This window comes from Salmo salar, chromosome ssa01 (genome assembly GCF_905237065.1).
Source record: "Salmo salar chromosome ssa01, Ssal_v3.1, whole genome shotgun sequence".
Classification (NCBI taxonomy): domain Eukaryota; kingdom Metazoa; phylum Chordata; class Actinopteri; order Salmoniformes; family Salmonidae; genus Salmo; species Salmo salar.
Window position 1 is genome coordinate 139,294,255 of NC_059442.1, and position 26,183 is coordinate 139,320,437.

General features: G+C 43.5%; 1 protein-coding gene across 1 annotated transcript in view; it reads left to right on the plus strand.

Moving 5' to 3' along the window:
• LOC106565750 (endoglin) overlaps positions 1-26,183 on the plus strand; it is a 67,562-nt gene that overhangs the window by 38,398 nt on the left and 2,981 nt on the right. The window contains exons 4-11 of the mRNA XM_014133218.2: positions 11,087-11,206; positions 16,943-17,114; positions 17,256-17,439; positions 17,570-17,675; positions 17,905-18,106; positions 22,336-22,484; positions 23,221-23,451; positions 23,926-23,992. Coding sequence (XP_013988693.1) covers positions 11,087-11,206; positions 16,943-17,114; positions 17,256-17,439; positions 17,570-17,675; positions 17,905-18,106; positions 22,336-22,484; positions 23,221-23,451; positions 23,926-23,992 — 1,231 coding nt within the window. The remainder of the gene's footprint in view (positions 1-11,086; positions 11,207-16,942; positions 17,115-17,255; positions 17,440-17,569; positions 17,676-17,904; positions 18,107-22,335; positions 22,485-23,220; positions 23,452-23,925; positions 23,993-26,183) is intronic.

Sequence of the window (26,183 nt, forward strand, 5' to 3'; positions counted from 1 at the left end):
CTGATATGTGAGGTAATATGATTTTAGTCATATTTGTTCAAATGACTGTAGTTTTTCAAATAATAGCATTAACTTTTCAAAATGTTCTGCATTGTTAGATTAAATTCAGTTTGTATAGCCCACATCATATCTGGAGTCCATATAGTAGATAGCTACGGTAGCTCCATATAGCTGGAATATTTGTCCCGTTCCTGGGGGAAAATGTTGTTCTGGGAGAGTGTCTGCGTGAGATTGATACCAGATGAGTGTCAGCACACCAGGCTAGCTTTCTCATGAGATTGATGCCAGATGGGAGTTAGCACACTAGGCTAGCTTTCTCATGAGATTGATGCCAGATGAGAGTTAGCACACTAGGCTAGCTTTCTCATGAGTTTGATGCCAGATGAGTGTTAGCGTGCTAGGTTAGCTAGCTTTCCCATGTGGCTGAGAGTCAACATTAGGGACACCTCCTCTGGTTAGCCTGAGTGCAAACACATGCAAACACATGCCAAACATAACATGGAGCTGGGGTCACCCCTGAGGTGAATGGGGTTCCTTACAGGCTTACACTACATACACAGTAGTGTGAAAACACACTACCGCATCCAACAGCCTGCATGGAGAATGGGGCTGTGTGTGTGGATGTCAAAAAGTTGTACCGTAAATTGCAGTTGGACCAATTGGAAATCAATTGAAGAAATTGACCCTAGATCAGTGCTTAGGAGGACGAATGTAATCCTACACTGCTATTTCCTACGCAGACTTCCTTTTTCATTTTCTGACAGTGTCTGGTCAGCACATTAGTAATTTCTTTATCAGTGCTCTCTCTCTCTCCCTCGTCCTTCACTCTCGGTTTCTCTCTCTCTCTCTCTCTGACACACGCACGCACAGGCACACACACACACACACACTGACTTTATCTCTCTCATTCCGTCTTTAATATTAATTAAAGGGGGCTCACCCAGGTGTGGGTCTGTGTGGTACCCATTAGTGTGTGGTTGTGCATCGGATGAGACGCCATCACAGGATGATACAGTATCTGAGGATGGCTGCCTGGATTCCTCACCTTAATGAAGGCTAAAGGAGGCCCTCGGCCTAACTGCACTAAATGGAAAAATACTGGAAATCTCTTCCTGTCTTCCTCTGCTTCTCCCTCTGGCGTCATAGAAAACAACTATAACATGTTAAATTGTTCTCAAACTCATGTTTTTATGTACACAGCTAAACAAAGACAGATTTCTTCCAAGAATGGTCCTAGAGTGGTCCAAGAAAGAGAAATGTGGTGTAGAAGAAATGTTAGCTCTTTACTGCCAGGTTTTATGAAACACGAAAGATTGAAGAGGAGGAGGAACACAAAGGCTGTAGTTTGTCTGGAACTGGAGCCAGACGTGTGATCCCGTGGACATTTCACAGAGCAAGCGTATCCTGTTCTCCTGTGGGACCAGGCTAAATGTTTGGAATTGGAGAGTGAGGGTTCATGCTATTTCTCAACACACACAGCCTTATCACTCCTGTTACTGCATCAGTTTGGGGCAGTGCTGAAAATGTATGATTTGGAAGGCTTGGAGGCTTTGCTTATCCTCAGACACAAAGCAGGGGTATGTCTTTGGCTGAAGGCAAAATTACCAGTGGATGGAGAGAAGAGTATTTTTCTCTGTCTGTCTGTCTGTCTGTCTGTCTGTCTGTCTGTCTGTCTGTCTGTCTGTCTGTCTGTCTGTCTGTCTGTCTGTCTGTCTGTCTGTCTGTCTGTCTGTCTGTCTGTCTGTCTGTCTGTCTGTCTGTCTGTCTGTCTGTCTGTCTGTCTGTCTGTCTGTCTGTCATATGGGAAGTGTGGCTGCCTGGCGGTCTGTGTATGGGTTCAATATGGCAGGGGGATGGAGGGACAAGAGGGAGAGAAGGCAGAAGGGGAGGGGCTTGTCCAGACCCCAATGATGTCACATTCTGGCACTGGACTTGGCTCACAGCCGAGACTGGACCGTCGGAGCCAGCTTTGGTTAGGGGAGAGAGACAAAGAATAACGGGAAGCTGTTATGCACCAGCAAAAGCCCTCGAGAAAAAAAAAGTCTGAGGAGGAAAACAATTGTATCTTGAAAGCACAGGAACAAAAATAGCAAGGGCGAGCGACCAGGGACGGCAACGTGCATTGTTCCAACTTATAGAGTAAGTTGGAGATAGTGATGGAGAAAGTAAGAAGAAGAATCGAGGACAGTTCTTTTATAAAGACCTTTGAGTTTTGGTTAAACGTGAAAGTATTGTTATTTCCCAACTGATTTGCATGCGTAAATCCTTTCGACTCATACAGTATATTAGTCACAGACACATCCTTGACGCTATTCACTCAAACTGAGGGAATAGTGAATAAGTTGTCCATACCAGACTGGTACACTGTCAGATAACAGGAAAAATTAGTCATACATTTACTGTATACTGTGTGATTTGCTAGAACACTCATGGAATAACAATAGGATTCTCAACCCAAAACTATTTCCAACCAGGATAACAGCTCATCTAAGACCCTACTATGTTTCATTGAAAGGGAAGTGTAAAGTCTAGTTGTCAGCAAAGTACAAAGTCTAAACTATGGCCCCTTCAATTGTTGAGGCCAATTTATATCATGAACGGCAGAAGAAGAAAACATGCATCTCTCAGCTGACTGGTTATTGAGTAATCCTGCTCCTTCAGGGTATTTCAGGAGGAATTCTCTGAGTTTCGATGATACACATATACTGACACTACTTAAAAGACTAGGCAAGCGATGTACTTTAATGCTCTGTGATGATAGACAGTGGCAAGGGACACGGATAATGTAATCAGTTAGACTGTTTGCCTGCAGCTCGGTCTGACTCCTTGTCTGTAATTCGCGCACGCGAACACACACACACACACACACACACACACACACACACACATACTCCCCCACCATCCTTGCGCACACACACACACACACACACACACACACACACACACACACACACACACACACACACACACACACACACACACACACACACACACACACACACACACACACACACACTCCCCCACCATCCTTGCAAACATACACAGCACTTAAGTATTCTCTTTGTTCACTAATCCACGTCCCCCAGACTGCTCACCTCTGAAAATGTTCTTAAGTCTGCGAGAAAAATGAACGCCGGGACACAACAGGGATGTCTTTTATTTTGGACTTCCTGCCAATGGGCCCTGACAACTTCCCTCCTGCGAGACTCATTAGACGAAGGCAGAGAGGAAGAGAAAGCGAGAGGCCCAACTCGGCTGAAAATTTGTCTCCCTCCAGCAGGTGGCGTTTTTTTTATTGTTTCGCCCACCAAGCAAGGAGATTTTGCAGTTTACCGTTTTTTCCAACTGATTACACACAAAATCTTTTCATGTCACATGATTTTTGAAACCTCTCACTCAAAGTGCAAAACTACACACCAAATATCCAAAACCATAAGCTATTTCTCAGCCTTTGACTCAGTTGTCAATTGCATAAAACACTTTTTTCAAAACACTACACACAATTCTCTACCTAAAACACAAAAATCTAACAGGAAGTGACTTGCTTTCCTTTTCCAAAGACAACCAACCAAAATGCTACACTTATTCACCAGGTCACACACACAATAGGACAGAGGGCAATTACCAATGTCCCTGGACAGCGTGGGGGTAATATAACTGTGTGCTGCCATCACTCAAAACGGGGTCCTCCATCACAATGCCACACTGGGTCCGTACAACACCGGCCATATGTTCACTTTTCTGGATGCAATTTACACAATGCTTGTCCCTGATCCAGATCAGGAGCCTGCTAGATTTGTGGTTTTATGGGACAATGTTAGTTTTCACCGGGCTGTTCTGGTCCAAAACTGGTTTGCCACCCATCCACAATTTGTAGTTTTGTACCTACCCCCATATTCACCTTTTCTAAATCCCATAGAGGAATTCTTCTCAGCATGGCGCTGGAAAGTGTATGATCACCAACCCTATGCCCGCATGCCGCTTCTCCAGGCAATGGAGGACGCATGTGGGGACATAGAGGTTGCCTTAGCACTTAGCACGTAGCTTAGCACCCCCCCCCCCCTACCAATTCCTGGACTGCACCCCCGGGACCCCACACACACAATTGTGTTCTTTACTGTATTCTAAAGAATATACTTTTGGTTTACATATGTTTATGGTTTTGTTGTATGCTACTGTATACAACAGTCATGTTTGGCCTAATAAATATTTTCTGTTTCTACATTGCATTGGTGTTTACAGTGTACTTGTTACCCCTCTCAGCAGATTACTTTCACTGTAGAACATTGTATTGAAATGTAGATATAAGCCTATGAAAGACCAAAGAGCTTTAGCTTTAGAACAACAGTGTTTACATGGTATATCAAAAAATGTACTATTATGAAAGCAGTGTTTGCCATTTGATGCAAATGCTTCATTCTGACATGAGTTTATGGCATTTTGAATGCAGTGTTACATTTTTAAGGAGATGTGAGGCATTTTGCATTTTGTGTGTGCAGTTTTTGGAATTGTGTGTAGAGTTTTGAAAAAAGGAGAGAGTTTTGAAAACGTGTGTAAACAGTTGGAAAAAACTGTAGTGAGAGATAGTCGAATTTGGTCAACATAAAAATGAATGGCTTATTTTCTACGTGAGGTCTATTTGAGCAAATATAAGTTTTGTAATGCTTAGGTTTTTACAAGTGTAGTGCTATAAGTAGGACATGTGACATCCCGGCAACTTTTAAGAAAAAAGTATATCCATAATCTTTGACGAAGGTTTGTCTGTGGATTGGAGACAATCACAGGTGTGTTCTGTGAAGATGACTGATAGAGAAGAGGAGTGATTCAATTAAGGTCGACAGAGGGGAGATGATATCAAACTGCCTATTGGGCACACTAAATGAGTGTGTGTGTACATGGACACAGCATCTGTTGCTCTCTTACATCCACAACACACTGGCCTGTTGACAGCAGCTATCGTGGTGTGTTGTCTGTCTGTTTGTGTGTGTGTGTGTTGAACATGGCCCTTGCAGAGGCCTTGTGTATTAGCCCTGCAGTAGGCCTCAGACAATTCATTGGGGGTCTCCTCCCACCAGCATCAAACATTAGGGGTCCAAATTTTCCACTTTGGCCCCTCGCCTCAGCTCAGCGTGGCCCTCTCAGAATGCACGCTGTCAACAGCAGGCAGCAGACGATCAATTTAATAAGAGCGAGCATAGACGAACAGAAAGACACCGTGTTCCTCAACCCCCTCGCACAGTACTCTCCACACAAAGGCCAGCAGCCAAGAGAATCCAGCTCCAAAAAAGCAAGAGTTTAGAGGCTTTAAGTCTGGATAAAAGTGGCTTTTTGCTCATGTTAATAGTTAATTCCCCAAAAGCTCCTCTTCAGGCCTGTATTTTGGAGGTATTTAAGTACTGTCGTCCACTTCAGTATTTTAACAACAAAATGGATTAATTTAAGGTAATTCATTGGCAAGTTCAAAACAGAATATAAAATCCTTTCTTCCTCTTTTTTTTGCTCTTTGTAAACGTCACTATTTTACAACGCATTCTTGACTTACCAGGTATATATTGTAAGAACATATTTGACTTACCTAAAGCTGAAGCCCAACACTGTTCACCTGTTGTCCACTGTGGTATGAACTGTGAACTAAAATATGCTTCTCTGACCCTCGGTACATTTTGCTACCAGCCTGCTGAATCCTGATGCAGCCTAGTGGAGCTGTGCTTTGTGAGCTAAGCATGTATCGGGGCCACTGCCACTCAGATAGAGGCTGTCTAATCTCCTCCAGGACCACTGAGGCAGATAGTGTACAGGAGGGCATTGATGCACATCCAGTCCTCTCTCTGTCAGGGCTGGGAGTCAACTGCAGGGGGCTGGCAAGGTGGACATGTTGACTCTGCTGTCACTGGAGAGGGGAGAAGAGATTAGTGGAGAGGATATGGCTAAGCCTCTCACCTCTGTTCCTACTGGTACTCCAAGCCTCTCACCTGTGTTCCTACTGGTACTCCAAGCCTCTCACCCTGTTCCTACTGGTACTCCAAGCCTCTCACCTCTGTTCCTACTGGTACTCCAAGCCTCTCACCCTGTTCCTACTGGTACTCCAAGCCTCTCACCTCTGTTCCTACTGGTACTCCAAGCCTCTCACCTCTGTTCCTACTGGTACTCCAAGCCTCTCACCTCTGTTCCTACTGGTACTCCAAGCCTCTCACCTCTGTTCCTATTGGTACTCCAAGCCTCTCACATCTGTTCCTACTGGTACTCCAAGCCTCTCACCTCTGTTCCTACTGGTACTCCAAGCCTCTCACCTGTGTTCCTACTGGTACTCCAAGCCTCTCACCTCTGTTCCTACTGGTACTCCAAGCCTCTCACCTGTGTTCCTACTGGTACTCCAAGCCTCTCACCTCTGTTCCTACTGGTACTCCAAGCCTCTCACTTCTGTTCCTATTGGTACTCCAAGCCTCTCACCTGTGTTACTACTGGTACTCCAAGCCTCTCACATCTGTTCCTACTGGTACTCCAAGCCTCTCACATCTGTTCCTACTGGTACTCCAAGCCTCTCACCTGTGTTCCTACTGGTACTCCAAGCCTCTCACCTGTGTTCCTACTGGTACTCCAAGCCTCTCACCTCTGTTCCTACTGGTACTCGAAGCCTCTCACCTCCACTCCAAGAATGCAGAATGCCGATAAATGCCTTGGTGAGGAAAATGTCACAAATGTAATCATGTAATATTAGGCATACCAGTGTGTGCCCAGTGGGTATCTACTTGCTCATTGACAGCCCGCGAGCTACTGGACCTGCAGTTTTCTGCTGAGGTGCAACCTTTGGTAGGCTGATGGAAGGCTACTCAGAGCCATTGGACGAACACCATTGGACATGAAACAACAATACAAATGTAGATAAATAATTTTATTTTGCAGGTGCCTTTTCATTTTAAACACCAGTGGTGCAACAAGTGCTTTCTAACTCCAATTAACAAAAACCGTGGCACGCAGGAGCGAATAAATACTTTGGAGGGATCAAAACCATTCATCTTGAGGCGATGGGGTGCAAAATGCAATCTGTTAATTATTATTATATAGTCTATTCAACCTCTCTTTCGTATCGTCTGAGATCCCTAAAGATTGGAAAGCTGTCGCGGTCATCCCCTTCTTCAAAGGGGGTGATACTCTAGACCCAAACTGTTACAGACCTATATCTATCCTACCCTGCCTTTCTAAGGTCTTGGAAAGCCAAGTTAACAAACAGATCACCAACCATTTCAAATCCCACCGTACCTTCTCCGCTATGCAATCTGGTTTCCGAGCTGGTCATGGGTGCACCTCAGCCACACTCAAGGTCCTAAATGATATCATAACCGCCATTGATAAAAGACAATACTGTGCAGCTGTATTCATCGACCTGGCCAATGCTTTCGACTCTATCAATCACTGCATTCTTATCAGCAGACTCAACAGCCTTGGTTTCTCAAATGACTGCCTCGCCTGGTTCACCAACTACTTCTCAGATAGAGTTCAGTGTGTCAAATCGGAGGGCCTGTTGTCTGGACCTCTGGAAGTCTCTATGGGGGTGCCACAGAGTTCAATTACCGGGCCGACTCTTTTCTCTGTATACTTCAATGATGTCGCTCTTGCTGCGGGTGATTCTCTGATCCACCTCTACGCTGACGACACCATTCTGTATACTTCTGTCCCTTCTTTGGACACTGTGTTAACAAACCTCCAGACGAGCTTCAATGCCATACAACACTCCTTCCGTGGCCTCCAACTGCTCTTTAATGCAAGCAAAATGAAATGCATGCTCTTCAACCGATCGCTGCCCGCACTCGCCCGCCCGTCTAGCATCACTACTCTGGACGGTTCCGACTTAGAATATGTGGACAACTACAAATACCAAGGTGTCTGGTTAGACTGTAAACTCTCCTTCCAGACTCACATTAAGCATCTCCAATCCAAAATGAAATCTAGAATCGGATTCCTATTTCATAACAAAGCATCCTTCACTCATGCTGCCCAAAATACCCTCGTAAAACTGACTATCCTACCGATCCTTGACTTCGGCGATGTCATTTACGAAATAGCCTCCAACACTCTACTCAGCAAACTGGATGCAGTCTATCACAGTGCCATCCATTTTGTCACCAAAGCCCCGTATACTACCCACCACTGCGACCTGTATGCTCTCGTTGGGTGGCCCTTGCTTCATATTCGTTGCCAAACCCACCAGGTCCTCTAAGTATTTTCTAGGTAAAGCTCCGCCTTATCTCAGCTCACTGGTCACCATATCAGCACCCACCCGTTACACGCACTCAAGCAGGTATATTTCACTGGTCACCCCCAAAGCCGACTCCTTCTTTGGCCACCTTTCCTTCCAGTTCTCTGCTGCTGACTGGAACGAATTGCAAAAATCACTAAAGCTGGAGACTTATATCTCCCTCACTAACTTTAAGCATCAGCTGTCAGAGCAGCTTACTGATCATTGCACCTGTACATAGCCCATCTGTAAATAGCCCACCAAACTACCTCATCCCCATACTGTTATTTATTTTTATGCTCCTTTGCATCCCAGTATCTCTACTTGCACATTAATCTTCTGCAAATCTTCACTCCAGTGTTTAATTGCTAAATTGTAATTATTTCACCACTATGGCCTATTTATTGCCTTACCTCCCTAATCTTACTACATTTGCACACACTGTATATAGACTTTTCTATTGTGTTATTGACTGTACGTTTGTTTATCCCAAGTGTAACTCTGTGTTGTTTGTGTCGCACTGCTTTGCTCTATCTTTGCCAGGTCGCAGTTGTAAATTAGAACGTGTTCTCAACTGGCCTGCCTGGTTAAATAAAGGTGAAATAAAAATAAAATAAAAAATATCATATATAAAATGGACATATCTATTTTAATACAAAAACAAACGTTTGCACCCCTATTTTGAAATTGGGGATGCAGCAGCTCCGTTTGCTCCATTGCTCAGGCGCCTATGCTGGTACCCCAAGCCTCTCACCCACCTCCTCCTGGTACCCCAAGCCTCTCACCCCACCTCATCCTGGTACCCCAAGCCTCTCACCCCACCTCCTCCTGGAACCCCAATCCTCTCACCCCACCTCCTCACGGTACCCCAAGCCTCTCAGCCCACCTCCTCCTGGTACCCCAAGCCTCTAACCCCACCTCCTCCTGGTACCCCAAGCCTCTCACCCCACCTCCTCCTGGTACCCCAAGCCTCTCACCCCACCTCCTCCTGGTACCCCAAGCCTCTCACCCCACCTCCTCCTGGTACCCCAAGCCTCTCACCCCACCTCCTCCTGGTACCCCAAGCCTCTCACCCCACCTCCTCCTGGTACCCCAAGCCTCAGAGCAGGAACTGGTGCTGTACTTGGATCACTGCTGTTGGATTGGATTAATGAGCTGGTCCTACTAGTGTTGTGCTGGTTTGACTGTAGCATTGGACAGGTTTTGCTGTAGCCTGTTCCTCTGGTGTAGCCTGTTTCTCAGCCCTAGCCATCAAAACAGTCAGCCAACACCTGCCACTGGGGATGAATGTCAAATTTCCACATTACACAGTGATTTATAGTTGCTAACTTTGCCATTACTAGAGAGACTACATGATGTCTTGTTTCTCATATCAGCTGACGCTATTAAATCACACAAATTACATCTACCATCAACGGAATCTTTCTCATCTTGTCTTCTCTGGAATTGAAAAAGTGAAGAAAGCGGTACATAATTTAGCATGCGGGCCGTCCTTGTATTTTTCACATGTAGTGTCCTGATGTGATGCCTCTGGAAGGGAACAGAAATGGGAATCTCTCAATGACTTTCTCTGTGGGAGAGAGAACACAATAGAAACCCTTGTGTTGAGCTGTCAGACAACATTCCAATCCCAAACTCGGTCCTTTCAAAATAAATGAAGGTGTTGTGTTGGATTAAATTTGTATCTCGAGAACAACATGTGTTACCCCACCATATGATCATTACATTGTAGTGTGGAGTCATTGTATTTTGAATGATGCCATGCGCTGACTCTGTGAAATGGAATAACACTGTTGAAAGAGAAGTAGATTTTTTAACATGGAGGTTTGGAGTCCATATACGAGTGAGGGGAATAGATTGGGAACCAGGTTTTGTGTGCTTGTGTGTGTGTGTGTGTGTGTGTGTGTGTGTGTGTGTCATGCTCTGACCTAGGAGAGCTGTGTTTTCTCTGTTTAGTTAGGTCAGGGTGTGATAGGTGAGTGGGCATTCTATGTTTTGTTTTTCTATGTTTTGGCCGGGTATGGTTTCCAATCAGAGGCAGCTGTCTATCGTTGTCTCTGATTGGAAGCCATACTTAGGCAGCCTGTTTTTCCCTTTGTTTTCTTGGGTAGTTGTTTTCTGTTTCGTTTTAATGACCTGACAGAACTGTCGGCTGTCATTTTGTTTATTTTGTAAAGTGTTCGATTTTTTTCATTAAACTTCAAGATGAGCACTCAACATGCTGCGCCTTGGTCCCCTTTATATGACGCCCGTTACAGTGTGTGTGTGCAGTATGTTCTAGTCAGTCAGAAAAACATGGTAGCATTCCAGTAAGCCTTATCTTATCTGTCATAGTACATTTTATACCACTTATCAAGAGACAGTCATGAACAAAAATATTTCAAAGTGCCCCTTATGGAAGGTCTGTAGGGTGACCGAAATGAGAACAGATTAGGTCTCAGAATCCTACAGTAAACATTGCCCTCTGTTTCACCCACCCCAGTGTGACTCTGTCCAAAAAGCGGCAGAGGACAGAACAAATGTTTATGCCGCTTTATTTAATTTCTTCCTGATCATAGCAAAGTTCCTGTGGGAATTTACACCACCACCACCACCTCCCCTGGCAACCATAAGTTGTTTATGCCATAGCAACTGTACATATTATGCATGCCACTGTTTTGAATGTACAGCCATTGTTAATGTGATGATGATATTGATGTGTACTGTACACTCAGATGGTGGAGGGGGTGAAACGTATTTTTCTGAAGCTAACAAACTCAAATTGTGAATTATGACATAAAAAAAATGGTGTTACAGTCATCACCACATTTTTCCGGAAGTTTAACTTGCTTCTTCTGTCCTTCTCTCTAGGCTCCCAACATGTTTACACTGAATATGACCGCTGCCCAGCCAATGCACCTCATTATCATCACAGACTCAGAGCAGATCATATACACTGAGGCCCATGCTAATGCAGATGTCAGCTTTTACGTAAGTACCACCTCTCCTTATGTAAGTGTTGCCTTTTGCCTCCTACTTGTTTACTTAGGGGTTTGCATCTGTTAGTATAACAGCATCACATTAAGTCAGTGTATGAAGAGTATGAAGACTATCTATGCACATTTTTATTCCAGAAATATTACACTAGCTGGGAGGAAAGTAGGTGCTAACTTCAACGACTTAGGCTATTAGACTTACACCTAAATGCCCAATAGCCTCTGTTGCAATAGAGAAGGATCTCAGGAGGTATGACTGCATTGAAACTGATAGCTGGCTAATGGGAGCTTGGCGAGGGCTGGGAGTCTTGCCTGGCATTTCTCCTGTTCCTGCCTGCTGAGCTGCTCTTCTCTGTTTAGCTCTAGTGTTTGGAGCCTGGGAGGGAAGAGGGGGGAGGGGGGGGGGGAAGAGCCTCACTGCCAGGCCTCCCTACTTCCATCGTTAACCAGGAGAGAAATGCTTTCCTGCAGGGCCAGATGGGCCAGCTGTATGACATAGTCCCAGCCACAGCTGTGCAACCCCCCGGGCCAGTTTGGAGAAGAAATTACCCTTGTTAGTTTAGTTTTGTGGTCCCTAAGGACCTGTGTGTATTTTATATATGGTTAGCATCCAAACAGGGTCTCAGAGTATGTTGGAGTAGGGAGTGATCAGAACAAGCTAATAACCACAGGGAACAAACGTTGTTTTAAAATAATTTGTCAATGTATTGGGACATGGAATCTATGTGGAAAATTCATTGGATTTGAAAAAAGTCAAGGTAAATCAAGGTAAATTGTTGTTTTGAGGTGAAATGACAGGATTCTATCACCATGGTAACACACTTTCAACATAGACAAACCTTGTGTAAAATATGTTGAATTTGTACCTTTGAAATAATGTCAGATCTTCAACGTTCCACTATCTTCTTCTTATCTTCTTCCACTATCATAAAAAACAATAAGCTGGGCAGCACCTTCTACTGGAGTCTATCTACAACTATTCATTTGGTCTCCCATCCAAGGTTTTAGCTCAGCCGTGCTTAGCTTCGACCAAACATTGTCACTGACTCCTGAGAATGATTATTGATAGATCTCTTAATAACTAAGTATATTCACTGTTGCTATCAAAAGTCATTCCAAAGGGTAGGTTTAACAGAACAAATGAAATATGACCATACTTTATAATTCATATGTCCTCAATGCTGCTGTTTAGGTCTATATAGCATTTGCAAAGTCAACAACAGCTATTGTTTCAATTTAATCCAGGGTTCAACAAATTAATAATCTGATATGTTGGATTAAAATCTCCATCTCAACCAAAAATCTAAGTTAAAGAATATGACTAAGTCAAATCAAACTTTAAATACACTTTAAATAATATATTCTTTAACTTCAATGTTTGGTTGAGATGTAGACGTGAATCCAACATATCAATTATTGATTTGTAGTCTAACTGGAAATAAAGCCAGACAAAATATACATCTCATTCAAATGTTGATATATTGTTGCATTGTCAACCAAACACAATTCAATAATACTTTTGTAGTATAGTAAATAGCCTAAAGCTGAGGCTATCTTAGAATCTAATGTAACAGTATTTATTCAACCTTAAAATCAGTAACACTTCCATGGCCACATTTTGAGGTTACTGTAACTATAAATGTCTTATGTAATCATAGAAAGTATGCATCTTCAAGATGATAGCATGCAAAGGTTGCAGGTCTGTGGAGAGCTTCAGAATTGCTATAATAGTCTGTGCAGAATCTCGAACAGCATTGACCACTTGCACTATGTACTTTTAATATAATCTCAACTGCAGATGAAGAACAGTGATAACACATTCAATTGTATAAATACAAAATATCTGACATTGTACAACCATTTGAAGTTTGTTGTGCTTTTAAATGGTTGAAAGCATAGTGATAACACATTGGGAATTCAACAACCTTCTGTCTGTCATTTTGAGTAGGTGAATAAATATCTCAACAAAATATTACTCACATTTCCACGTTAATGTGACGTAGTGTACCCAGTGGGTAGTCTCAGTCATACTGTGGATGTATATTGTTATAGTGGAGACATTAACTTGAGTATTGTGTTGTTCAATCAACCCAGAAAGAGACGACTCCAGAAGAGAGATTGTGCATCTCAAAGGGTTTCGTCTTGTCAATAGAATTTTGGAAATGAAGCAGAAGGGAAAGTGTGCATCTCTAGGACTGATAGGATGTTTTGTTTGGAAGTTTGAGTAAATGATAGTGTTAGTGATTTGGGATCCCTGCCTGGGAATTTAACCAACCCTTGTCTGCAGGCATACAGAACTCTTGCTTTTCATCACAATGAAAGCTGAGAGTTCAGACAAAGTCCACAGCCCAAGCATCCTCCTCTTGAGCTCTGCTTCTCACACAAGGGGTAAAATAACTAACTTTATCTATTATCTATTTCGACCCTCTAGTCTCTGTTTAAGTTGGCCATATCAACTTCTCAATAACCTTCCACGATAAATAGGACTATTCAATGTTTACAACACTGTCAGCAGTCTGTGGTATAGCCTTTAATGTCCTGCAGATAGGGGGAACATTGCATATGAAGAGGGGATGTTTTTGTGGGATGGACAGACGGGATAGTGTGTAGTGGATCACTGGGGAGTGTTACCATTTTTAGGAAGAAGGAAGCAGCATCTGGTGTGTGTCTGAGGAAGTGCGTCACGCGGCTGACAGATCTGCTGGGTACTTGCCTAGTGTTCTATCCAGCTGTGACCGGGACAGGGACAAGTCACCGCGCACACTCAGATGGGACTGAGTACATTTGCTTACATTCACAAAAAGCCGAATGCCCTCATGGAGACATTTCAGGATGCGTCTCCGGAGCCAAAAGGACAGAGACAGACAGACAGACGAGTGGCCTTGTCCCGAACCTAATCGCTGTTGGATGGGTGCCTGTTCTAAACAGCCCATCAGATAGCTCTCTCTGACAGAGACTTATATCCCCCCGACTCCAGGCTCATTCAGCCCCTCTGGATCAGGCAAAGGGAAGTCTAATCTGAAAAGTTTTTGGAAGCGCCACTCCTTGCTCGGACTACTTCCTGTCATGCAATATGTCCCCGGGCTGTGCCATGTCGAACTCTGACCCCAAGGAGACAAATTCCTGTCTATATTGTTCCTTTTCTCATTCATTGATCCCTCTCACTCTTTTTCTCTCTTCCTGACTTACTCCTTTCTCCGCCCCTCCTCCTCTCCCTCCATTGTGATGTGTTTTATTTTTTTGTCCTCGCAGTTTCTTGTCTTTCTATTTCGATCCAATCTAAACCAAATATACACGCATGAGAAGGACCAATCAATCACACAGGTTTTCTTGGCTTTCAGCAGAGCCTTCTGGCTGTGTGGGGTCTGGCTACAGCCGGCAGGCCTTCACACATACACACACACACACACACACACACACACACACACACACACACACACACACACACACACACACACACACACACACACACACACACACACACACACACACACACACACACACACACACACACACAGCTAACATGAAGGTCCAGAAAGAAAACAATCAGTGGTCTTTTTTCCAGCCCTCAGTTTTCAGCCTAACATCTAGATCACCAGGAAATACATGGACTTTGTTCCTCCAACTCCAAACACAATGACTGCTGCTCTCTCCTTCTTCCCTGGCCTCTTCTTGGCAAAACACTGAGCACATACCTCCTGTGAGTTTGTGCAATGCAGCATAGCTAATTGTGTTTGTTGTTGTTTTCATGATATCCATTATCATGAAATTAATTGTCGTAACACAGCAGACCTATTTAAGTCCCCCCATTCCAGAACAAGATGTCCATCTGTGTGCTACAGTAGCTGGAACGTAACGGTAATAGCTATGAGAACATTGATTGGGGAGAAAATGAAGCCATTGTTGAGACAGGATCCAAAGGGAAATAGATATCTGCTGAATGCCATCCATCTGCTCTGTATAGTATATCCATTGACTAGTCTAAACCTCTTGGACTAATGATCTAATGTTTTTTTCTTTAGATGCTTTTAGAAGTATAGCTGTCTTTTACAACTAAGTTGGGACCAATTCTGAATTGCGTTCCGAATGTCTTTTTAATTCCAATTAAATTCTTGAATTTGAATTGAATTTGAATTGGCCACACCCCACAGGAAGCAGCATTTGAATTGAATTGGAATTAAAGGAAGTATAATTCAATTAAATGAAATTCAAATGGCTTATTTATCACTATACATATATTTATTTTGACATATGGAGACCAATACTATCTAAAACACATGGATGGAACAGATTGTTTAAGACTCATTCTCCTTACATGTATTTAAAAGAATTACAGTAGTCTGGAAATATTCTAAGATCCTTTTGTAGGTATATAATAATTCATAATTCACTTACATCTTATAAAAAATTCCCAGAATGCAAAAAACTACAGAATGGAAGGGATCAACCTAATCTAATGAGAAAAATACAAAAAAAGACTGACAATAATATTTGAAATGGTATCTGTATTCTTTGCAGTAATACGTGGAAGATGTTTTTGTTAAAAGATTTGTCAAAGGAATAAGACTTTCATGCTTAATGTGTCAGTTGAATTTCTTTGAATTGTTTAAAATCAAATTATACTTCTTTTCATTCAATTCTGCTTCCTGTGGGGTGTCCCCAATTAAAATTAAAATTTAAATGAATGGGTTGAATTGAATTAAGAAATTCCGAATTGATCCTAACCCTGGCACGACTCTTAGGTTACACTGAAACGTCACTTAACCGCCCCATTACAGTAGACCCCCTACTTGAGTGATTCATCTACAATCCATTATTCCTCTAGGCTGGCGGGGGAACAGGGGAATGTGTGCTGTGGTGTGTATGCGCTAGGCTGGATGTATATATGTATACCCGTATGGAGCCAGATTCCAGCCGACTCCACTGACGCACAGAGTTAAAAAGGTCTCATTTCCCAGGCCCACTCAGGAAGCAAAGGAAAGACCTTGGCTCCAACTGGGTTGTGCAAACAGGCTCGCGGACACTTTACCATAATAAACATTCCTTTTCAAATGGCCCTGCTCTGCTCAGAAAATAAAGAGAGGGAGAGAGAGAGAAAAAGAGAGTGGGAAGGAGAGAGATCAATAGACAGACAGGAGGAGGGTGAGGAAGAGGGAGGGGGGGGGGGGGCATGCTTTAATGTGGCTGTTGTCAGACACATTGGGCAAACATGAGTTAGCAGGTTCTAAATAAGGCGCTGACACACCCGATGCTACGGTAACAATGAGCAGACAAACAGAGCTGTCTGGCCCTCCTAGAGGTAGTGTCTTAATGACTTAGGGCTGTATATAAAAAAAAGAATCCCTCCATGTACATAAAGGAAACAAAAAGAATGGAGTGGATCATGTTAACAGACATATTCAATCATATTCAATTGCCTTGTACATGCAGTGTATTTGTTTATAAACTACTGCCTAGGCACACACGCCTTCTTTAAGAAAACTGGAAAAATCTACTTGTTAGAATAACCTGAGAATAGTAGGAAATGAGTAGTTTGTACATTTTTATAGCAGCCTCCCTAATACTCTTCTATGATTTAGTTTAACCAGGGGTCAAAGAGCTACTGGGTATCATTATTGCAATACAGGTTCAATTGAATTGAACCTATAGAATCATAACTTGACATGCATCAATAGATAGATGGTCAAAGTCTTGAAATTAAATGTGTAATGTATTTTCCTTTACTCACCAGGTGGCAAATGACTCCAATATGGAATTCAGGGGTACAATTGTGAACGTCCAGAAAAAAGCCTTTCCCACAGACAATGAAGATATAGTGAGGTGGGCCACCGAGAAGTTTGGTGGGGTGACGTCTTTCACCACCATCCAGAACCCAATGAGCATCGCTTCCACAGGGAGAGAGGGTGAGACAGATACATACAACGTACCGCAAACTTACACAATTCTCAAGTCCGTTTTTTTGCTGGGTTTGTTAAGATAAACTGTGGCGGGAGATTGGCAGATAATGTAACAGATCTGAATAATAAATGTTAATGATTTTACAGGAACAAGACTCCTTCCAACTGGCTCCAACAACTGTACTCTTGAAAACGAATGGCATGTGCTCAAGCACTATCTGAAGTTAGAATCAAACATGCGTTCGCTCAAATCCTGTTCGAACCAGCTTCCCCACAGCCACACTGAGAAAGAACTGTACATCGTCAACATTCCTGAGGATGTCAGAATTCGGTAATACACCGAAGAGTCTCTTGGCTGAAAACATTAGCAACACATTCCATGATAGTGGCATTATATAGGTGATTGTATTGTGTGTTGGTGCTCTTGAACTGTAAAGTAACATATTATTTTGTTCTTCCAGCCATGTCTCTGTGCACGTCATCAGTGAGAGGCAGATCAGTCTTTTCCTAAGAGGACCTCAGGGTACCATGTGGAGCATCCATGACCCAAAGCACACCAGCTTCAGTGTAAGCACTGGACAACATCTACTGCTGGCTAAATTGTAGTATCAATGTCTGAAACTGAATCACCAATGACTCAGATATGTTACCTGCATTTTTCTGGTGTTAATTTCATGCCCAGTTATGCATGCATAACTTGGATTATTCTCTGTGACTGACAAAGTTGTCCTATAGAAATGGAAAAATACTCTCTACTATATATGGTTCATTTGATCTCTCTTTCCCTCTCACTCAGTCCAACAACGTGATCCTGCTTGCTGCCACCAGCATGATGCATGAGATCCCTCCCACTATCACCATCCCCACAGACAGTGCTGATGCTGTACAGAAGAAGGCCTTGGACCATTTCAGAGCCAGTACCATCACCAGCTACTCTGAGATCCGAACCAAGGGCACCATGGTCACACTGGTCCTAGGGAATAAGGACCACACTCCAGGTAAGATACAGCTAGAGACACAGTGAGCATACAGTGCCTTGCAAAAGTATTCATCCATCTTGGCGTTTTTCCTATTTTGTTGCGTTACAACCGGTAGTTTAAATCAATTTTTAGTTGGATTTCATGTAATGGACATACACAAAACTGTCCAAATTGGTGAAGTGAAATTAAAAAAATAACTTGTTTCAAAGAAATAAAAAAATAAATAAAATGGAAAAGTGGTGCGTGCATATGTACAGTATTCGCCCCCTTTGCTATGAAGCCCCTAAATAAGATCTGGTACAACCAATTACCTTCAAAGTCACATAATTAGTTAAATAAAGTCCACCTGTGTGCAATCTAAGTGTCACATGATCTGTCACATGATGTCAGTGTGTACACCTGTTCTGAAAGGCCCCAGAGTCTGCCACACCACTAAGCAAGGGGCACCACCAAGCAAGCGGCACCATGAAGACCAAGGAGCTCTCCAAAGAGGTCAGGGACAAAGTTGTGGACAAGTACAAATCAGGGTTGGGTTATAAAAAAATATCAGAAACTTTGAACATCCCACGGAGCATCATTAAATTCATTATTAAAAAATGTAAAGAATATGACACCACAACAAACCTGCCAAGAGAGGGCCGCCCACCAAAACTCACAGAACAGGCAAGGAGGGCATTAATCAGAGAGGCAACAAAAAGACCAAAGATAACCCTGAAGGAGCTGCAAAGCTCCACAGCAGAGATTTGAGTATCTGTCCATAGGACCACTTTAAGCCGTACACTCCACAGAGCTGCGCTTTACAGAAGAGTGGCCAGAAAAAAGCCAGAAAAAAATAAGCAAACACATTTGGTGTTCGCCAAAAGGCATATGGGAGACTCCCAAACATATGGAAGAAGGTACTCTGGTCAGATGAGACTAAAATGTAGCTTTTTGGCCATCAAGGAAAATGCTATGTCTGGCGCAAACCCAACACCTCCCATCACCCCGAGAACACCATGTTTTTCCATCGGCAGGGACTGGGAAACTGGTCAGAATTGAAGGAATGATGGATGGCGCTAAATACAGGGAAATTCTTGATGGAAACCTGTTTCAGTCTTCTTGAGATTTGAGACTGAGACAGAGGTTCACCTTCCAGCAGGACAATGACCCTAAGCGTACACTCGAGTGGTTTAAGGGGAAACATTTAAATGTCTTGGAAATACCTAGTCAAAGCCCAGACCTAAATCCAATTGAGAATCTGTGGTATGACTTAAAGATTGCTGTACACCAGCGGAACCCATCCAACTTGAAGGAGCTGGAGCAGTTTTACCCTGAAGAATGGGCAAAAATCCCAGTGGCTAGATGTGCCAAGCTTATAGAGACATACCCCAAGAGACTTGCAGGTGTAATTGCTGCAAAAGGTGGCTCTACAAAGTATTGACTTTGGGGGGGTGAATAGTTATGCATGCTCAAGTTTTCAGTTTTTTTGTTGTTGTTTGTTTCACAATAAAAAATATTTTGTATATTCAAAGTGGTAGGCATGCTGTGTAAATCAAATGATACCCCCCAAAAATCTAATTTAATTCCAGGTTGTAAATAGGAAAAATGCCAAGGGGGTGAATACTTTCAGAAGCCACTGTAGTACTATTAGCCTCTAGCAAGGGTAGAATGACTAGGGAGTTGTGTTATGACACCGTTCCTGTCAATTGTCTGTAAACTTAACCAAACAGTAAATCCAACTTCAGATGTAGAGTGACCAGTTCTACAAGCATAAATGCTCATATTGATGTTTGGTATAATGGTGCAAAACTGCAATAAAAATATGCTTTAGTAAGCTCTCTCAGTAATTGGTAGCTAACAGTATGACATTGTTGCCAGCTAGCTCCTGTAGTATTCTAGCTCCTGTACTAGACTAGCTCCTGTAGTATTCTAGCTCCTGTACTAGACTAGCTCTGTACTAGACTAGCTCCTGTAGTATTCTAGCTCCTGTAGTAGACTAGCTCCTGTAGTAGACTAGCTCTGTACTAGACTAGCTCCTGTAGTATTCTAGCTCCTGTACTAGACTAGCTCTGTACTAGACTAGCTCCTGTAGTAGTCTAGCTCCTGTACTAGACTAGCTCCTGTACTAGACTAGCTCCTGTAGTAGACTAGCTCCTGTAGTAGACTAGCTCCTGTAGTATTCTAGCTCCTGTAGTATTCTAGCTCCTGTACTAGACTAGCTCCTGTACTAGACTAGCTCCTGTACTAGACTAGCTCTGTAGTAGACTAGCTCCTGTAGTAGACTAGCTCCTGTAGTAGACTCGCTCTGTAGTAGACTAGCTCCTGTAGTAGACTAGCTCCTGTAGTAGACTAGCTCCTGTAGTAGACTAGCTCCTGTAGTAGACTAGCTCCGTACTAGACTAGCTCCGTACTAGACTAGCTCTGTACTAGACTAGCTCTGTACTAGACTAGCTCTGTAGTAGACTAGCTCCTGTAGTAGACTAGCTCCTGTAGTAGACTAGCTCCTGTAGTAGACTAGCTCTGTACTAGACTAGCTCCTGTACTAGACTGGCTCCTGTAGTAGACTAGCTCCTGTAGTAGACTAGCTCTGTACTAGACTAGCTCCTGTAGTATACTAGCTCTGTAGTAGACTAACTCTGTAGTAGACTAGCTCCTGTAGTAGACTAGCTCTGTACTAGACTAACTCCTGCAGTAGACTAGCTCTGTACTAGACTAACTCTGTAGTAGACTAGCTCTGTACTAGACTAGCTCCTGTAGTAGACTAGCTCCTGTACTAGACTAGCTCCTGTACTAGACTAGCTCCTGTACTAGACTAGCTCCTGTAGTAGACTAGCTCCTGTAGTAGACTAGCTCTGTACTAGACTAGCTCCTGTACTAGACTAGCTCCTGTACTAGACTAGCTCCTGTACTAGACTAGCTCCTGTAGTAGACTAGCTCTGTAGTAGACTAGCTCCTGTACTAGACTAGCTCCTGTACTAGACTAGCTCCTGTACTAGACTAGCTCTGTAGTAGACTAGCTCTGTACTAGACTAGCTCCTGTACTAGACTAGCTCCTGTAGTAGACTAGCTCCTGTACTAAACTAGCTCCTGTACTAGACTAGCTCCTGTACTAGACTAGCTCCTGTAGTAGACTAGCTCCTGTAGTAGACTAGCTCTGTACTAGACTAGCTCCTGTACTAGACTAGCTCCTGTACTAGACTAGCTCCTGTACTAGACTAGCTCCTGTAGTAGACTAGCTCCTGTAGTAGACTAGCTCTGTAGTAGACTAGCTCCTGTACTAGACTAGCTCCTGTACTAGACTAGCTCCTGTACTAGACTAGCTCTGTAGTAGACTAGCTCCTGTACTAGACTAGCTCCTGTACTAGACTAGCTCCTGTAGTAGACTAGCTCTGGATTAGACTAACTCCTGTAGTAGACTAGCTCTGTACTAGAATAACTCCTGTAGTAGACTAGCTCTGTACTAGACTAACTCTGTAGTAGACTAGCTCTGTACTAGACTAGCTCCTGTAGTATTCTAGCTCTGTACTAGACTAGCTCCTGTACTAGACTAGCTCCTGTACTAGACTAGCTCCTGTACTAGACTAGCTCCTGTAGTAGACTAGCTCCTGTACTAGACTAGCTCCTGTACTAGACTAGCTCTGTACTAGACTAGCTCTGTAGTAGACTAGCTCTGTAGTAGACTAGCTCTGTAGTAGACTAGCTCCTGTAGTAGACTAGCTCCTGTAGTAGACTAGCTCCTGTAGTAGACGAACTCTTTAGTAGACTAGCTCCTGTAGTAGACTAGCTCTGTAGTAGACTAGCTCCTGTACTAGACTAGCTCTGTAGTAGACTAGCTCCTGTACTAGACTAGCTCTGTAGTAGACTAGCTCTGTAGTAGACTGGCTCCTGTCGTAGACTAGCTCCTGTCATAGACTAGCTCTGTAGTAGACTAGCTCCTGTAGTAGACTAGCTCTGTAGTAGACTAGCTCCTGTACTAGACTAGCTCCTGTACTAGACTAGCTCCTGTACTAGACTAGCTCTGTAGTAGACTAGCTCCTGTACTAGACTAGCTCTGTAATAGACTGGCTCCTGTACTAGACTAGCTCTGTACGAGACTAGCCCTGTACTAGACTGGCTTGCTTAGCCAACATTATTATTATTATTATTATTTAGGGTTATGGTGTTTATTAACTAATCAGTTCAACTAATCTATATGGTGCACCAATCCTGTAGTATCCTGTACAAATGGATTCTTACTGTCGGGTGATTTTTGTGTCTTGCTGTCTCAGTCACAGAGGCTGCACCAACCGAGACAACCCCATCGCCCCCCAGCCCCCCTCAGATGCCTCTGCTCATGCAGCTGTACACCTCTCCAGACTACCGCTCCCCTCTAGACCCCAACACCAAGGTGCAGAGCGACAAGAGGATCTACGCAGAGGTGAGAGCCCTTTTATTTATTTCACTCCAGCACCCTCCCGCTCTTAGTAATCCACTCCCAGTTCCTCAGCCGTGCCCACATTCTCACTCCCTAAGCCCTGCACACCTTCACAACTGCACGACTTTTAACACAGAGAGCAAACATCTCTTCCAAAGTATGGCAAGCTAGACAGGTATTCATGTTTGAGAGAGAACTTTTCAGAAAATAATTTTGATAGTATTGTACTATTTATGTACAGTATATAACAACATGCATGATAGAGCGTGACCATATACAGTTATGGGAGCAAATACAACCACCAACAAATACATCCACCAGCAAATTCAACCACCAACAAATACAACCACCAGCAAATACATCCACCAACAAATACATCCACCAGCAAATTCAACCACCAACAAATACAACCACCAGCAAATACATCCACCAACAAATACAACCACCAACAAATACATCCACCAACAAATACAACCACCAACAAATACATCCACCAGCAAATTCAACCACCAACAAATACATCCACCAGCAAATTCAACCACCAACAAATACATCCACCAGCAAGTACAACCACGAGCAAATACAACCACCAGCAAATACATCCACCAGCAAATACAACCACCAACATCTCCCACCAGGCCTGCTCTACACTACAAAACAACACCCATACTGTAGTGTATACAAACATTTCCAGGACTCCAATCATTCCTATCCTCACTTACATCCCTCTCCTCTCCAGATCTCAGGGCGGACACTGGGGGAGATTGTCCTGACCATCAAGGTGATCAACTGCTCGGTGCGCTCCAAGGGCTCTTGCCCGGTGGTGAGGGACATGCCCTTCAGGCCAGAGGTATGCTCCTCCACCGTGTGCCCCAACAGTACCAGGGTTAGCTTCTCCTTAGAGCTGCTCCAAGACCTGGCCTCCACTAGCTGGGACCTGGAGTGCTCCGTCAAACTCTGCTTCAGCGAGGTATGTAGGTGGAGGAGATATGGGAGGTGGGGGGAAAGAGGGGTATTGCTTTATTGACTTATAGGACACAATATTTTGCTGTCATTTATTTTTGTATCTTTTCTTTAATAAAAAAAATGGTGGGCCGAAACATCCAAATAGATGTTTCCATTGAGCATTTATTCATTCAATCTTAAGTTTTTCTCTGACACATTTATTTCAACATCATAACAGTAGCTATGCTTCTAGTACGTGTACTTTTATCATAAGCAGAGTAGATTCTAAAAGTAATAGTGTGTGCCAGCATGTTTAACTAAACTATGTTAATTCTAAGCTGTAGCTTAGTCAACAAACCACATCTCCAGTGAACTTTCACTTCATCATCAAGGCATTTTTGGTGTTTAGAGTTTACTTTAGTAATTTTTAGTATCTTTTCCAACAAAGTACACTTAATAATCTGTTTGTATCACTCTCTCTTTTGGTAATGTCTTGTAGAAATGTGGAGATGGAGGAAGAGTGAAGAGGAACTTGGAGGTCACCCAGACATACATCCCACCACCAAGTGAGTGTTTTAAAGCCTTCCAGCTCTGTTGTTGTAGTGTAGTTTGTCCTTCTGGCAACCCCGTCCTTCATTTTTCTCTTATCAGTTTTGGCATCAGGTAACATTTACAGTTAACATGATAATCCCATTGTTAGCCCTAAACAAGATTTATAAATTCATATTTGGGTGTATTTTAAAACACGACTCTTCTCTGTCGTTGAGATGACCCCAACTTCCCCTATGCTGCGCAATCGTTTTTCCTTAAAAAAAAAAAAATAATAAAGATAGTCAAATGAAATCACCACTAACACTGCTGTCAAATGCGACATTAGGAGAGACACCGCATTGCCCTCCTCAACCCTCAAGAATTCCTCAATCGGAACATTCCATCATCCATTTCATTCTGGCCACAGCAGAGGCTGGCTGGCTTGTCTGTCCATCTCGGTTGTACTGCCTACCATGGAGTTCCACTCCAACGTTGGGCTCGTCATCATGCTGATGATGAGGTCAGGATATACAGAGAGAGACGGGTCGTGGAGGGGATGTGAGGTGGGGCCTCCACCATAGGAAGGCCTGCAGCCTGACCTTGTGGCCACAATCAGGCAGTATTGACCCTCGGGGGGGATCCATTGTGTCCGAGGTCTGGCTGCTGGGCCGTCTGTCCAAACATGGGCCCCGGGCCTGGCGCTATTGCCAGAGACAGAGGCCCTGAACACAAAAGGGGGAAGGTGTTACTCTTCAAAGGGGAGGACAATCTCCGGGCAGATGAGTCACGAACAAATATCGCATTCCTCAACCGCTGTAGGCCCAGAAGGGAAGCCCATAATTGTTTGGCAAAAAGGAAAAGAAAAGACGACAAACTTCAGGTTCATGTTTTGGCTTACCACACAGCTCCCCAAATCTGGCCAACAACTTATTTTTTCCTGCAATTTCCTCACCCAGAAGAAGAGGATACAGGTTGGATCATCAGCTGATGTTGGTGTTTTAGGCTGATGCTGCCAGGACCTCACTGCTCATTTTTGTTATTGTGTCCCCGTTTTGTCAGCCAACCCATTATGGTCCCTATGTCACGGAAAGGTCATGTGAGTGCGTGGAGGGACTCAGGGAGTTGCTGTGATGGTGGATGAAAGGGAATTTGTGGCAAAGGATCAACGTTTTCTCCCATTAAACTTCAGGCAACTCCTCATTGACCTCACCGCTCCTTTCATCCATGCCTGCCCACACAGTGCACATACCAAACAACTGGAGCCAATCAACTCTATGGGCTCTCCGAATTGGTCGCCTACGGTCATGTAGTCAGTTCCACTCAGTTTTTGTTCAGAATTCTGGGCAGAGAATTGGAGCTCAGTTGAGGCCGGCTGACTGCTGCTAGCTGCTGCTGGGGGCCTCGCCTGTTTTGATTGGCCAGGATATGGCTTCCCCTCGGCTGTCCTTCCTGTTTGGTAGATGTCCCCCAGAGGACTCTTGGGAGTCGTAGTGTCGTAGTGCAGGCCTGCTGCTGTTCATCCCCTCCACTCCACCTGCGACGCAGCTTCTACTTCCTGTCCCTGTTTGCTTTTCGGCCCATTCTGGAAAACAAATATAAAAAATACTTTAAATCAGGCTTCTGTTTAGACATGGACTGGGACAGGGCCTTTGAGTCGGTAATGCTGGTAGTAGATAATTCCCCTCCTATAAAGATCACTTTAATCACTTACAATCTAATTCAGGAGATTTAATCGAAGGATTTAGCCCACATTCAATTCATTATGATGGTACACAAGCATTTCATTATGTTGTGACAGCAGAGCAGTGATGGATTTTAATAGGGTGAGGGGATGAATTATCTTTATTATTCTTATAGATTAATCCATGGAAACCATCATTAGCAATATTAACAGGCTTGCAGGATGATGGCAAGCGGTGCAGCCAAACAAACAGAATGCAGGCCCTCATCCTTCCTGCATCCTGTCTTTCCTGTCCTTCAAGAAAAGAGAGAGCCTAGTGTAGTGCTGGGCCTAGTGTAAAGCACAGGGGAGAATGACTGTCATTGAAGCCATGGACGTTCAAGGCTGACCGCGGTATTGCAGGCATTGTTAGAAAACAGGATCCCCCATTATAGTGAATGGAAAAATGGCAATCTGGTCAATCTTCGTGTAAATAAAATAGAAATTTGTAGACAACCAATAATTGCTTCAAATACACCAAATGTATGTCCGCAAATACACCAAAT